At 38.4% G+C, this 18,463-nt stretch overlaps 1 protein-coding gene across 1 annotated transcript; it reads right to left on the bottom strand.

Annotated features, from left to right (window-relative positions):
• Positions 1–16,988: 16,988 nt before the first annotated feature.
• Positions 16,989–18,036, bottom strand: LOC306998932 (piggyBac transposable element-derived protein 4-like; the record flags this gene model as incomplete). Its single annotated transcript, XM_079613330.1, has 2 exons — positions 16,989–17,305; positions 17,478–18,036. 2 exons carry the CDS (start codon positions 18,034–18,036, stop codon positions 16,989–16,991), a joined length of 876 nt encoding a protein of 291 aa, XP_079469456.1.
• Positions 18,037–18,463: the final 427 nt, after the last annotated feature.

Raw genomic sequence — 18,463 nt, 5'->3', positions numbered from 1 at the left:
TTTGCATATATTCCAAAATATATACTGAAAATATCTTTCAAATATATTTCTTTTGTGTATGGGTAACATGCACTGTCCCTGATAAATAAGTAAAATAAACGTCAAATTAATGTAAAGTTACGTCAGTGTAAGGCAGTGTCTATTGCTATTTTGCGGTCTCCTAATGATGATGGGTAAAAAGACATCTCTTGTTTTTTGTTAATTTTATACACATAGGCCACATTTACACATAGCCGGGTATTTAGAGAAACGAATATTTCTCCCCCTCCGTTTTCAATAATAACATTGTGCACACAACCCGCATAAATACGCCGTCGAGCACCTTTATAACTATGCTAAACCTATGGACGGCAGTGTAGGGAGAAGGATAAAGCCATGCAAGCCAATCAGAATCCTCAGAATCAACAAGAGAGAACCTAAAACCCCGTTTCTCCCAGTTGACACGACAACATATAACCGGCGTTTTCAGAAATCTCCACTTTGGCCGGAGTTTTTAGAAATGATCGTTTTCTGGGATAAAAACGGCGTTTTCGTGTAAATGACAGGCCAAAACGCAGAGAAATATCTGCGTTTTCCCATCGTGTAAACGGGGCCATAGTATTTATGCTATTTTGATTGATGCAACGTTTGGCCTGACGGACGCAGCAAGCAACGTAACAAGCGGAAGTGGCTCAGATCTTGAAGGAGAGGATGATGATGGTGTGGATGATAACACAGGTAAGCGGTTAGCTTAATAGAAGTCACCAAACAATTGCCTTCCCTACTTTTCTAACATCAAGCTTTAACGTTTTGCTTGTTTTTGGTGTAGGGATAGGCAGAGAATGGAGCATGTGGACCTCCTACACAACCATCGGATGCCACTGCGCCTTCTCAGTCTACACAGCCATCAAATCCAACTGCAGCTACTCCTGGTAGGATTTCTAAATAGTATTATTAAGGCATAACTGGTTAGAGCATAGTATTATAACACTAAGTCAATCCTCTTCCTTGTGTAATGTCTGAAAATAATCAGTTTCTGTAATGGTCACTTTGATTATAGTGATTAAGAAGAGATATTATGTAGTATAGCTGATGGTGCAAGCTAAGGGCTGTCTTGTCTGTTTTAGGTGGGTCAAGTCGCAGGTCCAGGCCCCCGTGGAACTGCTTCACTTACTCAACAACAACAGTTCATGGAGAGAATGCAGCACGCACAGAACCAATGGAGTGAGCAGCAAAGGCAGTTGAGCCATGCCAGGGATGAAGCACTCATGTCTCAACTGATCGCAGAAACAACCCATTCAACGAGTGTCTTAATAACCCAACTCCTCACAGGGTTAGGTGCCTTATTCCAGCGGCCAACTCCTCAACCTGTCTTTACCAATTCTCAGCCCCAGCCAATGTATCATCCATACAACAACCATTTTGACAATTATGGGCAACCCCCTGCTCCTCCACATCGTGTCCCCTACTCTCAAACACCTCAGCCTGAACGTGATGACCACAACGATGGTGACCAAGGTTTTACAAGATTCTTCCAACTGTAGAAGACAAGTTAAAAATTGAGACCATTGTGTCAGTTTTGTTCTTTTATTACGAAGTATGTTCTTGAAAGTATTTTTGTAAAAGGTTTACACCTTTACAATTTTTATTTATTACAAAACATTTTCAGAGGCACTTTGTAACACACTTGCTCCATATGTTTAAAGCTACTACAAGTTGACCCTTATTTGAACCTCAGTTTTACCTCATTGTAAAAACAAAACAAACAAAGCTGTTACTTTATGTAATATGATTTATTTTGAATAACAAATGTTATATTAAAGTTACTTAAACTTGCATGTGCTGAACTTCTATTAGAAATTGTAAACACAACTTTTAGATACCTCTTCTCTGTCTTTCATAAGTAGGGAGCAACAAACTCAAGCTGGTTTCACACTCCAGAGAGCAGATAAACATTTAAAGACCTTAGAAAAAAAACAATGCGATGCAAGTAACAAATCATTAGCTTAGATCCGCTTCTTTCCCATCACCCCCCATTCATCTTACTCTCTCGCGTTCTCCTCCTATAAGCGCCTACGGAGTGGGACATGTGCAGCAAGGTAATCTGTTAGTGCCCGTCTGATGGCTGTGGCTGCACTGTTATTGGCCCTATTGGCCTGTGACACAGGCTGTGGAAACTGCCTTCCTGCAGATGTTGCCTCCTCTGCCCATCTGGGATTAACATGCTCCTTCTCCATCTCACAAAAATTGTGCAGAGCACAACATGTTGCTACCATGTATGGCGTAAATGTGTAATGAGTAAATGGGAATAGGAGCGGGCTTCACTCAGTGATTAAAATAAACTTTAAGAGTGCTGGCCTGAATAATTGGAATAGTTTAAACAGGAGAGAGGCCGCACTATGCATAAATTATATTTTTATTTGCACAAATGCGTTTCGGCGCGTGCCTTCTTCAGTGTGCCTAAAAATGTGTAATGGAAATCACTGCGCTTCAACAGAACACGAAAACGAGATTTCAGTCGACCAAATGCTATCTCAATACTTGTTCTAGCAGAACTCAAATACACATTGAAGGATTCCTCCTGTGGTGTCAGTCTTGGAGACTGCAGATAGCCCTTCATTAGCCAGGGCATCAGCGGGTAAGCAGGATCTCCCAGTAGGAAAAAATCCACATCCTGCCCCTCGATCTGCACTGCTCTCTAAATGGGACATTGAGATATAAATATTAGTGTCCGAAATTATGTCATCACACATTTTTATTTTGTCGCAAGTATAAAATCTAAAACTCTGGTTTAATAACATTTATATCAAATTAATAACATGCCTCTTACATTTAACAACCAAACAAGATTTCAAATGCTGTTTTCATGCATTACCTACCTTTGGGAAGGAGTGGGCATTCTGGAACAGATGGGACTGCCTGAGTGCATTGGCGTCATGCGCAGAACCAGGCATGGAAAAATTATCACAGTGAATCAAAGTGTAATTGGGGCTGCTTGATTGTGGCAAAAATTATAATCCCAATTCTTTCAGGTCAATAATGAGATCATAATTATTTAAACATGAAGCATGTGATATTTTTTTTAAACTTCTATTTTTCTTTTTAACAGTGGACCTCCTTGAACTCTAATTTCAAAAACTTTGTAAAACATTCAATAGATGCTAAGGAGGGGTTCTATTATAGCTTAGTGGAGTATGTCTGTCAACATTATACAAATTATTATCATCATAAACTTAAATATAAAAGCTGGGAATGGCAAAACACTTACCAGTTGTGGCAACACGGAGGTGCATTTGAAGGATAATTTGCCAACTACGCCACTCAGGGAGTTACACCCAGAGAATGTAGTGTCTCTAAAAGGACACGCAAGTTCGTTCATCAATAATCGCTCAGAGACATGGGTAACAATACAAAACGGTTGACTTTATTAAGTTACACAATCACTTTAAAACAATCATTAAAAGAAATCAGGCCTCAGTCAAGCACAGCTCATCATAAGGGTTTGGCTCTGAAGAAGTCACAGAGACACCAGCTAACTGGGGCTTACCAGCAGGGTCAGGCTATCAGAGAGAGGGGCTGCCTATAGCAGATAAATCATTCCTTTCACCAGTGCACGCAAACACACGCACTCACACCACACGGATGGACACGGCACCACCACCACTTAGAGGGAATAGAGAAGGCCTCCCCGCCTTTGGCCCCAGATCCTGCGGCACAAGAACAGAGCAATCTTAATATGAGCCACTAAAAATGCACAGAGAATAATTTTGGCACTGAATTGCGCTACGTCGATTTAAATTAAATAACTAAACCCAAAATAAGAATTAACAAAACGGAAAAAAAGAAATGCACAAGGCCTATTTGCCCCCAAATTACAAATCATAAATTAAACAAAGAGTTAAAGAGGTGCAAAAGCAAGACAATGGATTTCAGTTTACAGAAGAAAAAAACAAATTGATCGCAACAGTTTGCAGGAAAATGCACTAAACTGGTTAACGGTTTACAGAAAAATAAACCAAACCGATCTCAATCGGTTTACAATAATTAAGCAGGAAAAACAAAATACAAACTAGAAAAATACAAAAAAAGGATGAAGTTGCATTTAATAAAATAAATCAAATAAACCGCACAAAATAAATGCACTGCAAAACGAATCCAAAAAAAAAGAAATAGCTCTTTGCAAAATAGAAAACCAAATAATACAAAACAAACTATATCAAAATATGCAAAGGCAAAGGGCAAAGAGTATCACTTATTTTTAAATGTAAAAAAAGACGACTTAAACCAAACAAGGGAAAATAGAAAATGTAAAGCAAAATCAACACAAAACAAAACAGTAATGTTATCCGTGGGCAGGACGTGAAACGCGCCCAACTAGCAGTCGCAGCAGCGCGAGATCTGCAGGAGAAACGAATCCGTTGATTTTAATCATACGAGAGGGAAATGGCGATCAAGCAATCAGCTTACGCTCTCCAACGTTTTAGGGAGAGCACCAATGATGAATATGATGCGTGCATAATCAGGAGCGCACACACCCAATAACGGTAGTCACAGCCATAGTGCGTCCGCACGAGAAACGGAACAGCTGACTCGCACTTTACGAGAGGAAATGGCAATCAAAAGCCTACTCTCTAATGTCCACACCTGATGCCTGAAGCAGCCACAGTAAAGTGTTTGCGGCGCGTCAGTGACGTCGACAAATGACGTTCACGAAAAGCGCAGGTCTATCGCACTTTATATATCGCCATGGTGACAGCCAATTGGCTTACGATCCACATATAGTTATAAGGGAAGGTAAAGAGCTTTCCAACCACACAGTATTTGTCATCACAGACTCCCTGGAGGATATAGGAGGGCCATCCCTTCCTATTTATGAAGTCCCTGTAGCCATCACTTGGAGGCAAACAAGGGATGTGACTCCCATCCACACAGCCTATGATAAAAAAAAATAAAAAAAATAAAAAAAGTTTACACACATAGTACAGTTCACATTTAGCCTACTTTTAGAAAACTGCACTGAAATTATCAAGACAAAAGAGCAGGAAATATTTTTACCTATGATTTGAGGAATGGAGTGGGTCCGTTCAAATCTTTCTGCGATGGCACATGCCTCCTCCAAAGTGGGTACTCTAATAAGTGTTTTGATGACAGAGTCGACCATTCCGTGGCAAAATAAATACACCATCTTCTTCACGGTGCTCTTGTGCACTCCGAATTGGTTTGCGATCACACGATACTCTGCGCAGCTTGCTAGTTTGTATAGCACCATGGCAACACGCATCCCTGTAGGCACTGGTGTGCGAATGGTTACTTCACAGGGCTCCATCACTCTCTCCATCATACGGCAAAGTTTAACAAAAGATTGGCGTGACATATGAAAATTCTCACGCCAGTCCGTGTCAGTGAACTCCATCATTACAACCCGTTCCGACCAGTCCTGACTGCGCACCTTCATCCAGAGTGTCCGGGGGACACTCGTGATACATCGGGATATTGGCGACTGATTACACATTCCATGTATACAGGAGTAACTCTCGCTGCTCACGCATGTAAACGGGTTATCCCGAATGTTTCAGAAACCCGAATAGTGACCTTAACCCGACCATAACCCGACTTTTAACAGCTTGTAAACGTAGTCACTGTCTCTAAACATAAACAAAACTCAGCGAGTACTTGTCACACATTTATGAGCTCTATATCTTTATGAACATTTAAGTATGTAGTTTTAAAATATCTGATTCAAAAGGAAAACAAATATTCTCTGTTTAAGTCATTTGTATAAAACCAACAAGATATCCAGATTCTCAAACCCTTGCTCATTAGTTTTAATGTGACCACACCCACACGTGCAAAACATATTGACATGCAAATCGTCCATGCGTCGCGCGAACACGCTTATTACCTCAAAAACAAAGCGCCAATCTTCATCAGTCCTCTGCTGTTCGTCGAGTTTGGATGACGCGATTTCTGTGAGCATATTGGATTTACATCAGAAGAAGAAGAACACGATTTGAAGACAAGAAATATTTTAAGGTAAGAAATAATTCAGAGTTATATTGGTTAGTGTTATTGTTGCATAAACTTCACACTGCAGTTGAACTGTTGCTCGATGCTTCAGTAAATGTTCTCTGCACGCGCTGTGAGTTTGAGTAAGTCGCGCGACGTGCGTTTGAAAAGCAAAACGCACCAAAGATAGGCTTCATGGTTTTTACTCCAATCTCATTTCATAACGTCATATCGATTGTAAACATTTGAAGTAACATGATAATCAATATGTTTTTCTCTAGTGTAGTGTTACTGAAGTGTTCATTTTTAGCGATGCCTGCTATACTATTGTTATTATTATTTTAAGCAGCTGTGCGGTGTTCATTATATATATATGTATGTGTATTTTGTAAATTTTAAAAAGCAATTTTAACCAGAACAAATCTAAAATGTATTCCCAAAATCGTGCAGCCCTAGTTTCTCTTGATATCAGCATGTTCACAGGTTGTTGTTGTTGTTGTTTTGTTTTTAGGGACCATTTGCCCCACAGATGAGTCCTGTTGACTTCAACATGAGACATGAACATGGTAAAGTGAAAAATCAAACACCTTGGAAATGACAGGTATGTTCTATGTTTCAGGAATGGCACAAAGGTGTGTGACTGTTTATGTCTCTGTCTTTAGTTCAGTGTGTTAAATAATGTGCTTTTTTGTCATTTGTTGTGTATCTTTGGATGTTGTGTTGTAAATAAATCCAAACAATCAAAAAGCCATTCTTTTTTAAATCTCCACATTCTTTGTGCAAGGTTCCTCATAATGATAGTGCATGAGAGCTCCTAATAGGGCCATTATGGGAGGGTCTTTGTCTTTCTCAGGTGTGAAACACTCAATATTAATTTTGTTTATACCTACTCGCATAAAGCTTTCTTACACAAGATATCTTACAAATTTTAAATCAATATATTGTCTTATCTGAATGAGTAGCCAGGATGATTTTCACATAGTTTTGGAGCAAATATTCTAGGCTACATGATACAATTTTCAAAAGTCTTTTTTTTGTTGTTGTTATTTTCACAAACCACGCATAAATGGCATTATCTCAAAACTAAACAAATTTACATACATGCTGCTGACATATTATTGTAGCAGAGTTTGTGCTGAATGCAGTGTAATAAGACTTTAGCCATGAAAATGTCACAAGTAACAGAAATAAGCACAAATGTTAGAGCATGTCAGAACACCTCCAGGACCCAGAAAACCCCTCAGAAAAACAACCATATCAAGAAGAGGTGGATTTATTTTGTGAAGAGCCACCTTGATGGAGAGCTGAGGATCACCATCAACACCCGCCTCTGTAGTGATCGTTTTACACAGGATAGTTTTATAAACTTTCGTCGGAGACAACTGGGATTCAATGATAATCCGCTGTTACACAATATTTTTCTGTAATATTTTCTCAAAATGTCAACAATCCACGTGTTCTTTTTAAAATCATTCGGTCTGTGTTGAACCCTCCAGAATCCACTTCTATTGAATTTTCACCTGATGCTTGTGAATTTTTTTTGCCCTTTTTTAACAGTAAAGTTTCAAATATCAGAGCCAATATTATTGCCCCTTTCTTTAAACTTTTCCTTAAACATGGACTGTTCAGCTATTTTGTGTCAGTTTGAGCCAGTTTCAATGCTATCTCTTACAAAGATTATTAATAAAATTAAACCCTACGGACCCTGTCCCTCCACACTTTTTTAAGGATGTGTGGGAAACGATTGGCTCTCATGTTGAGGAAATTATAAATAGTAGCCTGTCTTCTGGAGTTGTGCCTGTATTTTGTAAAAAAGCAGTGATTGAGGATTGAGCCACTGATTAAGAAAGCTGGACTTAAGTCCACAAATGTTAAAAATGACTGCCCTATTAAAGCTTCCTTTTTAATCGAAAATTTTGGAAAAATGTGTTTTTGTAGCTACAGTCTTTTCTGGAGGCACATGGCATCTTAGATACTTTTCAGTCAGGTTTTAAAGTATTTCATAACACTAGAGCAATAGAGTCTGCACATTTAAAGGTTTTTAATTATGTTTTTAATGACAGATTCTGGTGATTCAGCCATCTTAGTGCTTTTAGATCTCACTGCTGCTTTCGACACAGTTGACCACAAAATTATTTTATCTCGCCTGGAAAACTGTGTGGGTGTCAGGGGGACTGCCCTAAAGTGGTTCCAGTCATATCTTTCAGGGAGATGCTTTTTTGTTAAAATGGGGGACTCTACTTCATCAACTGCGCCTTTTAACCCCTGGGGTCCCCCAGGGATCAATTCTTGGTCCTATTCTTTTTGCATTGTACCTCCTTCCACTCGGAATAATTTTTAAAAAGCATGGTATCTCCTATCATCTTTATGCTGATGATTGTCCAATTTATATGCCAATCAGAAAGCAACAGTTTTGAACAAGCTACACATGCTTTTATTTCCTCTCGTTTAGACTACTGTAATGCAATTTATATCGGTATTAATCAAAACGCACTTTCACGCTTACAGTTAGTCCAAAATTCTGCAGCACGTCTTTTAACAGGAACCAAAAAGCGCGCTCATATAACTCCAATTCTTGCCTCATTACATTGGCTTCCTGTTTGTTTTAGGATTGATTTTATTGTTTGTTTTTAAAGCTGTGAATGGACTGGCCCCAACATATATCTCAGACCTCATCCAAATTTATACGCCAGCACGGATACTTAGGTCAGAGGGCCAGCTCCAGCTTGTGGTCCCCAAGTCAAGACTTAAAACTCGGGGGGACAGGGCCTTTTCTGTGGTTGGACCTAAACTAAACTCTGCCCCTCCATGTCCGAACTGCCCATACAGTTGAGTGTTTTAAGGCTCGTCTAAAGACTAATTTTTATTCTTTGGCTTTTAACTGTTGTGTGGTCCTTTGTGGTGCTTCTTTTTATATTTTTATATACTTATTTTGTTGTAATAATTTTATATGAATTGTTTTGAGTCTTCTGTGCAGCACTTTGGAAACTTTGTGTTTGTAAAATGTGCTATAGAAATAAAGTGGATTGGATTGGATTGTTACTGGTGAATGTGGCTGAAACGACCATCTCCCGCTTCGGCCTTTATCCTCCCGTCCCACGAGTGGGCGTGGTTTCAGCGCAGCCAGCAGACACGTCCCCAGCGTTTGAGAGAAGAGAATACTGTACATTTTTTCACAATTTTGATAGCTTATTTTATTTACTTTTGCTTTTTTATCATTCAAATTTGGCTGGGTGGCTAATAACACATTTTTCTGTGGTGTGACAAACTCAGAACACAGTTAATTTTTACTTTACATGGACTTTAAGGAATTATGAATTAACCGCTCTGTCTATTTAGTTAGCTTGTACGTGTGTTGTTTGGATTAGAGACACTTTCCAAAAGTTGCTTAAAGTTTTTTTTGTTTTGTTTTTTAATTGCTAAATTTGTTGTTAGGGTAGAGTAGCAAAGGTTGTTAGGGTAGTCTGAAAAGCTAAATCTACCAACAAAATTGCTAAATTGGCAACACTGTATACCCAGTATAGCCATTTGGTTATAAATGTATTATTTTATGCATTTTACATTTGTTAAAACATAATGAATATTACTGTATATAATAATTGTAATAATGCATCAATGTTAAATTCTCATGAACATAAATTTAGTATGTATGAAATCATTTTCTTTTAGAAGTCAAAATGGTCAGAAAATATTTAAGAACCACAGACAGGGGAAAGACACCGGCACAGATTATGCTAGAGGCAGCCAGACAGGTGAAGACTCAAAACAGAAGTAGTAGGAGCACAGCAAAGGACTTCAAAATACCATTCAGCACACTAAGCAGATACTGCCACAAGATCAGCCAGGATGAGATTGAAGGCAAGAAAGACCTAGGTGTAGCGGTTGTTACATCAGGAACAGACAAATATTTTCTCCAAATTTGGAAGAGGAGCTGGTTAAGTATCTGTCCAAGTCAGCCGATGACTATGCGTATGTTGCCCCCCTGGCCTGGTGGGTGTCAGGGGGGTGGGTGTGTTCTAAAATCCTGTATGCAAAAACAATGAGACAGAAACTTTAGCTTGCTTTCAGCTCAACTGCAGTATTTATTCTCTTCAACAAAGGGAAACAAATTAATATTCGACTAATTTGGTAATAAACAAAATGCTTGTTGTAGCATCAGGTATTTCACAGTACTTTCAAGTATGTAAGATATCACCATATATTCAGAAAATACCAAAGTAATGATAACATATGTGAATACATAATAACGGAAGCACAGTAAAATAAACCATATCCATGTCCATACTTTCCATTGTGCCTCATTTGACATGAATTACATATTGACCAATCGAACACAAAAACTAACTTGTTCTCATTTGGTTGTTGTAACAAACATTTTCCAAAGTTCGACAGTTCATTACATTACGTTACACAAATTACTGAATTTCCATTACCGGTACTTTTAAAGTCAACTACAATGCTTACACACACAGGAAAACCGTGTTAGCCTTCACCAGAGCGAGGACGCACTGAAGCGTTTTTTTTTTATATAGTTCAAAGTTACTATCAGATTTAATGTTATTACCTTGACAAACTATACATCATTAAAAAGATATAAGTCTCACGTTTCAGTATTTGACCACTATTGTATTCTGAGAAACTTATAGTGACAGTTATGTCTTAATTTGTGTCAGGATTTATGTATTGAAAAAATGAGTCGATACCTTTAATATGAATTATGAGCATCAGCCGCGTCCATTAAAAAGAAAACTCCCGTGTTGTCATGAGAACGCGTGACAAAACAACGTCCCTCAGGGCTTTTGGCTCAAAAATGTGCAGATTTGGAGAAATATTGATAGATTCTCATAGGTTTACATCATATTTCTATAGACAGGAATAATATTTATTGAATTTATATCCAAATGCGTCGATCTAAACATAAAGAGCGCTGGATACTCTGATGTACTGTGTTTTCAATCCATACAGCAGCCGGAGGGCGCCATTTGCACAGTTTTTTCCAAATATGGTGCACAGTGCACTCACGAAGAAGAACCATAACCTGTGACCTTCCAGGACGTCACTCACATAAACAACGCTATCAGAGATCGCTGTAACATGCAGATAAAGATGTTTTAAAGACAATAAACATGATTGCAATGATATTTGATTCACCTGTGTTCTTCGAGTCATGTCAGGTATTTTTATAATAATAGATTATATTTATAATGTAATGCTAATCGATATAGACTTTAGCATTGTGCAGAATACTATAACATAATATATGTTCTGTCTGATTTTCTTTTCTGAAGCCAAATAAGATCATAGAAGATTATTTAAAACACTCGACTTGCACTATAAAGTAAGTTTGGAGCACACACATGGTTTTAATCTCATAAATTCTCGTGTATTGATGGTGTGCTAAGCTAACATGCTAGCTAGCTCTCTAGTTGCACCTGCCATCTAGCTGTTATTTTTTATGATTTTTTTCTAAATCGGAATGCTTACTGAAATATTTCTTTATTTAAAGGTAGGGTAGGTCAGAATTGTCTTAAACAAACTTTTATTCAAATTTGTTTAAACTGTCTTTATATACCAATGCATAATTAAAATGCAAGTACTCTGAAATAGAGAGTATAAAAAACTGAGTGACTCTAGTGTATTTAATCTTCAATAAACACAGCTCATTAATTCCATTCACTCCCACCTAAAAACGGGTGCGCGACTGCGCGCACGTGGGCAGAGCCAGTAATAGCGGCGGTAGTCATGGCGACGGAGAGTGACAGTCGCGCAAGCCAATCCTGTGATTCGTCCCGAATGGAAATAATGAGCTGTGTTTAATGAAGATTAAACGGTCTAGAGTCACTCGATTTTTATACTCTTTTTATCAGAGTACTTACATTTTAATTATGCATTGATATATATAGAAAGTTTAATCAAATTTGGTAAAAAGTTTTTATATAAATCCTACCTACCCTACCTTTAAGAAAGGCATTTGATACAGTTTCAAATGTGAAGTGAAGATTATGAAAGAAATTAGGGGGTGAAAAACCGTGAATAGCCAGTCGTTAGGCATTATAATGGAGACAAAGGAAAAGCATATTTATGGCCATAAGCAGGCTGGAGAGGTGTAAATGTGAGCAGGAGAGAGACTGTCACTGAATGGGTCTCGTTTGCACCACAAAACAATAGAGACAATAGACTGAATAGATGCTAATAGATGACAATAAACACAAGTTTGCATTTTAGAGTCAATTCAAAATAAAGTCATTTGAGATGATCTTGAAAAACATTTAACAAAATACAGAGTTTTAGACTTATCACCTTCAAATTTTAAATATAACATGGTCAGACATGTGTCTTTAGCTGGAGTGCATTTCTAGAGTGCTGACGGGCCAACTTCAATTTAATTTTCATGAAGATGTTTCATAAAAATAAATTTCTAATAACTTACACAACTTTGAAGCTATTCATAATTTTTTTTTTCATTATGACAATAATTCATTCTACATTTCCAATAAAGTGCCAGGTGTCAGCTTTCAAATGAGATCATGCTTGTGCTTTTAGTACAAAGCGTCAATGAACTGAATCTGTTTTCGGTTGAGAATGCAATTTCTGGGGATTTTTCAAAAGTGGCGCTGAAGGCTAACAGGTTAAAGGACAAGTTCGGTATTTTACACTTAAAGCCCTGTTTACAGATCGTATCTGATGAAATAGAACGGTTAATATTAAACTTTGGACAGATGCTGCTGTCGCGAGAATTTTAGGTTTATATCGCTTTCCTCCCCCACCCCCACAATGGCAGTCTATGTGCACTGGAAGATTCCCTCCTAAAACACATTAAACTTTCGTTTACAAAGACGTGAAACTCACCGAGTGGTCAGGGGTGTTCACTGATACGGTCCCAAAAAAAATCGCTGAAAAAGATGCATTCCAACAGGTTTTATCGTAGTTTTTGTCCAACTCCATGACTTGTATTGAATGTGCTGTGTGAGGTGCGGTATTACTCCGCCGCTGGAGTGTCTATTATTCAAGCTCTCAAAGGAAGAATCACGGGTGTGACACGTTTGGAAAAATAGGTCCACAAAAGCTAAATAAACCTAAAATTCTCGCGACAGCAGCATGTGTCCAAATTTTAATCTTAACCGTTCTATTTCATCAGATACAATCTGTAAACAGGGCTTTAAGTGTAAAATACCGAACTTGTCCTTTAACATGATGTGTTATACACACATTAGCACTGAATACATTGTCAGATAGGTTAACAAAACAAAACTAGACCATTAGTATTTCTATTGTACTGTGGGTTACCCATTAGCAACAGGTCCGCTAGCCTAACATGGCAGTGTATAGCTAAACATAACTATTTCACACATTACGGCAAAACTACTTAACTCTAAACATTGCACATACTCACTAAGGATTCACAACACGTAGTTGTTTTCTGGTTGTGACATCATTGCTCTCATCAACAATAAGACAGTATGGTCCACTTCCTATATCCTCCAGAAGATCTTCATGTGATACTGGTCCTATCACTGAATTAATTAGTGCTGTGCATTTCATATGATGTAAACTAATACCTTTGTTGGAAATTTCTTCCACAACACTTCCTAAATGATCAACAGTTGAAGTGCTTGAATGACAAGCAATGTGGGCAGCCAGCTTAAACTCTGCCTCTTTCACAGCAACATTAGTTCTTAGAAAGGAACTGCCTGTGTCAAATAATGGTGTGGTATTTGAGAAAGGAGCCGCGTTTTTTTAAAAACCTTTTTCAGTCGCAGCATGAGCTACCAGATCACTGTGGTGAGCTCTGATTTCACATTTCCAATGTTTGCAGAATGCTTTTCTATCATCATTTTGGAACACTTCAAATCCACTCATTTAATCCTTTCTCTGTCTCCCATTCTTTGCGATACTACTTTCCATATTTTCCCCATTTAACTGACAATTCGAATGCTGCTTGTTCATCCACGGACAACCGACCGAAGCTTCAACAACCTCTACAAAGCTCTCATGTGACGTGATGATGCTTGATTTGTGATGTTGAGTCAAGCACATGTGACGCGTCTACTCGCGAGTAGCAGCTGTTGTTGCCAAGTATTCATTCCCGGGGATCAATACCCACTAATAAATGGTTCCCATTTCATTTGATCTTTGTCTGCAATTTTTATTTTTATTTGCGGCCACGGTACATTATAAATGTAGCCCAAAAAAAATGCAACCCACGACTCTAATTTTTCCCGCGACTCATTTTTTAAATTGGCCCAATTGTGCGGGAAAACCGCTACCCTGGAAACTATGGGCACAGGTTTCCTCCAGGTGACATCTGGAACATGGATGAGACAAGTGTCACTACAGTCCAGAAACCAAACAGGGTCATTCATTGCCAGGCGGGGATTTAAGCAAATTGGGTCAATAACCTCTGCAGAGCGAGGGTCGTTTATTACCCTTGCCTGCGCAGTTTCAGCCACAGGGAATAGCCTTCCTCCATATTTTGTCTTCACCAGGGTAAATTTCAGGGACCACTTCATTCAGAATGGACCTACAGGTAGCAAAGGAGGTGCAAACCCATCAGGATGGATGAAGGAAGAACACTTTGTTGAATTCCTGAAGCATTTTGTGGAGAATACAAAATTTTACACAATGCTATTGGCTATGAGATCGCGCTCATCTAGCCTATCTCATTTGGTTGTCTGATGTTATCATCACAAAAGATCTAACTGTTACAAGGATATATATATAAAAAAAATTCTTCTTGACATTTAAAACATAATACAATACTATAATGAACATTAAATTAATCTAATTATTTGCCTCTTTTGCCGCTGAAAATGTTCCTCCCGAAAATTAAATCTTCTGCAGATCTCCGGCCGAGTCCTAGGATTTAACCACCAAAACGTTTTTTTTTTTTTTCAGACGGCTGAGTTCCATAATTCTTGTTGTGGCCCGACTGTGACAAAACGAACTCGGTGCCGACGGTAAATACCAAACAGTGTTCCAGCCAATCACCGACAAGCAGGGTGAAGGGGGGACACATGAAGGGGGGTGTGGAGGAGAGAGAAGCATGAAGAGGGAAGTTAGAATTATATTCTCTTTCAGTTTGATATGGCCGACATACGACCAAAGAGACGACGTTCCGATGAACAAATTGCAAAGAGGGAAAAGGATAAGGACCGCACGAAGTCCCGAATTTACATTGGAAAAGCCTGCGAAAGGTGACGAGAACTCCACCGGCAGAGGGGCTTCCAATCCGACATCCAGGTAGCTCTGTTTTTGCTGGACGGGTGGGTAAATCCAGTTTTTCTAAATGGACGTTCGTGTTCGCCTAACCAACACAAGGATATAATTAGCTAGATCTATGCAGTCAGCGCTAATAGTGAATACATCATATAGGTTTCTAGCAGCTAGCGATTGATCTCTATTGTAAACTCTATTTTTCTGCGTGCGACCGTTATTTTGCAATCAATCGCGTTCTAATTTCTATGGAGATGCATGAACCTTGTCACGTGACATTTCGCAGTCACAATGGCGCACACGATGGATAACCGTCTGCAGGTGAGTAGTTTGACTGTTTCGCTTTATTTTTTATTTAAAACCTCTCAAATAATTTGTTAGCGTGTACCGACTATGGTTGATATGGTTATGTTTATGTGTCCCCCCCCCCCACTGCTTTGAATTTCGCTGGCACATGGTACTTTGCATCTCCCTCACAACAGCCGCGTGACAATCGGTGAGTAACATTAGGCTATATTTTAGTTTTTAATTGTATTCTGAAGCATCTAGAATTATTTACAAGCATGCAATAAATATGAATAAAGAACGTAACACGGACAGTGCTCAATAATGTGGTCGTTCACGTCATTACGGTTTGTTTGTCTGTCAACGCGCTGTTTTGCACATTGCAAAAAAATATGTTCAGTAATCCATGCATTCAGGAGGTAAAGTCGGGGTTCAGTTGAATTGATACGTTATACATAATATGAATATACCAAAGCACATATTTGACGTTAAATCCTTTACATCAATTTTCTTGTTTGTTTTAGTTAATATTGTTACTGAGTTTTATATCTCTCAATAGCAAAGCAGAGAAAAGCTACATTCTATGACATTGTTAAATTATATTTTCCTATATACAAAACATTTGAGCAAGCTGTGTGACCATATACAATTATATATATATATATATATATATATATATATATGGTCACACCTCACTTATTAGCTTGCTCAAATGTTTGTTGGAAATATAATTTAAAGGTTTAGTTCACTTTAAAATTAATATTCTGTCATCATTTACTGACCCTCAAGTTGTTTCAAACCTGTATTAATTTCTGTCTTCTGCTGAACACAAAGGAAGATATTTTGAAGAATGTCAGTAACCTAAGAGTTAACTGGTCCCATTGACTTCCGTAGTAGGAAAAAATATATACTATGGAAGTCAATGGGACCAGTTAACTGTTTGGTTACTGACATTCTTCAAAATATCTTCCTTTGTGTTCAGCAGAAGAAAGAAATTCATACAGGTTTGAAACAACTTGAGGTTCAGTAAATGATGAAAGAATTTTCCTTTTAAAGTGAACTAAACCTTTAAAGAAGTCATACCATGTTAGATTTTCTCTGCTTTGCTAGTGAGAGACATGTATAAGTTTAGCATTATTCATAGAATTCAAACGTATGACATTTGTTAAAAAGAAATCACAAAATGTACACATTTCATGTATGTTTTATTTAATCTATTGTAATGTAAGTTAAATGTTTTTGTTTACTACAATACATTTATACTTACTAATATAATTACAAAACAGATAACAAATATATTTACAATGAATAACAATCAAAATAGTAATCATCATAAACAAACAAACAAACAAAAAAATCTATAAATATACTCTAACTTGTGATAAATGTTTTTGTTTAAAACAAACTATTATACATACCTTTATACTTAATAATATAATTACAATAAATAATAATTAAAATAGTATCATCATAAATTAATTAATATACTCTGACTTTTTACAAGCTTAATAATGCTTCAGTGTGTGGTACTCAAAACATGGGACAGCACACAAGGGAGTGTTGCATGGCACACACATGTGCTTGGTGAGGCGCCTCTGCTTGCCCTTGCGTGTGCTGGAGAGGCAGACCTTGCAGTGCCGCCTGGTCTTGCTGCCCTGGGAAGTGGTCTGAGGGACTTCAGATGGGAAATGCCTGGCTGTAAGGCGCAGAGGAGTGTCCAAGGCAGGACGCCCGCCTTTGGTTGGACCGCGCAATGTGCTGTACTCCTCCAGCAGCCCTCTCATCAGGTTCGTCCTGAATTGTAGGGAGGTGATTTCCTTTCCTACTCATAGTAGAGAACATCAATAGGGAGTGAGGAGAATAGAATAGTATGTGACAGTGTGGTCTGTTTATTATTGTGAATTTGTTAACACTTTAGATTACATTAATTAAAAATGTTATCACTTTTTATCTTGTTTATATTTATTATTAGATGATTTGTATCCATTTCTCACCAGTAATTTGCCGGTAGACGATGTGGCTGTTGAGTAAAGCAGTGTCAAGTATATGAAAAAAGATTTTCTTGTACCACTTGGTAGACTTTCTGGTGCATTCATGAAAACCAGTCATCATATCAGCTTTGTCAACTGCCCCCATCTTTTTGTTATACTCCAGCACACAGACTGGCTTCATCCTTGGTTGCCCAGTGATGTGATCAAGCTTCCCTGTGGCTGCCATACCAGTTGGGTGGACTGTGGTAAGGACATGAACATCCCTCTTGTAATGCCATTTTACTGCCAACTGTGACCCATTCTCTTCGAATTCCACCTCACCTTTTTTCATCTTACAGGTGAACTTTGGCATCCCTTTCCTGTTTGCGCGCACAGTCCCACAAGCTCCAGTGCCAAGTGACAAGAGGTGCTGGAAAAGTGTGGGACTACTGTACCAGTTGTCCACATAAAGAACATGACATTTTCTTAGGTAAGGTGCTAGAAGTGTCATCACAACAGACCCAGAAATCCCAAGTCCTGGGTAATGTTGGATGTCAGTGGTAGATCCAGTGTAAATGATCATGTCCTCCACATAACCAGTTAGCACATCACACAAAACAAAAAACTTTACCCCAAATCTGTGCCGTTTAGATGGAATGAACTGACGAAATGCCAGCCTGCCTTTTCACTTCATCAGAGACTCATCCACACACAGATCCCTGTATGGCACAAAAATGCGATGAAAGGAGGAGGTGAGAGCAGTGAATATGTTTCTGATTTTTTTCAGCGGGTCGTTGGAAACTGCTGTCGCATTGTTTGCGAAGTGAAGACAGCGGAGGAGCAGAAGGAAGCGATCCTGTGGGAACAAAGACCCAAAAAATGGGGTCAAGAGCATGGGGTCTGTGCTCCAGTAATCACGAAGTGATGTTTTTTTTTTATCACCCCCATTAAGAGAACTGACACTAAAAATGTGTACATTTTAGAGATATTTGTTGGTACCCATTTAACCA

This window comes from Phoxinus phoxinus, assembly GCF_949152265.1.
Source record: "Phoxinus phoxinus genome assembly, chromosome: 5".
Classification (NCBI taxonomy): Eukaryota; Metazoa; Chordata; class Actinopteri; order Cypriniformes; family Leuciscidae; genus Phoxinus; species Phoxinus phoxinus.
Note: the sequence above shows the minus strand (reverse complement) of the source record. Positions and strands in the feature narration are given on the sequence as shown.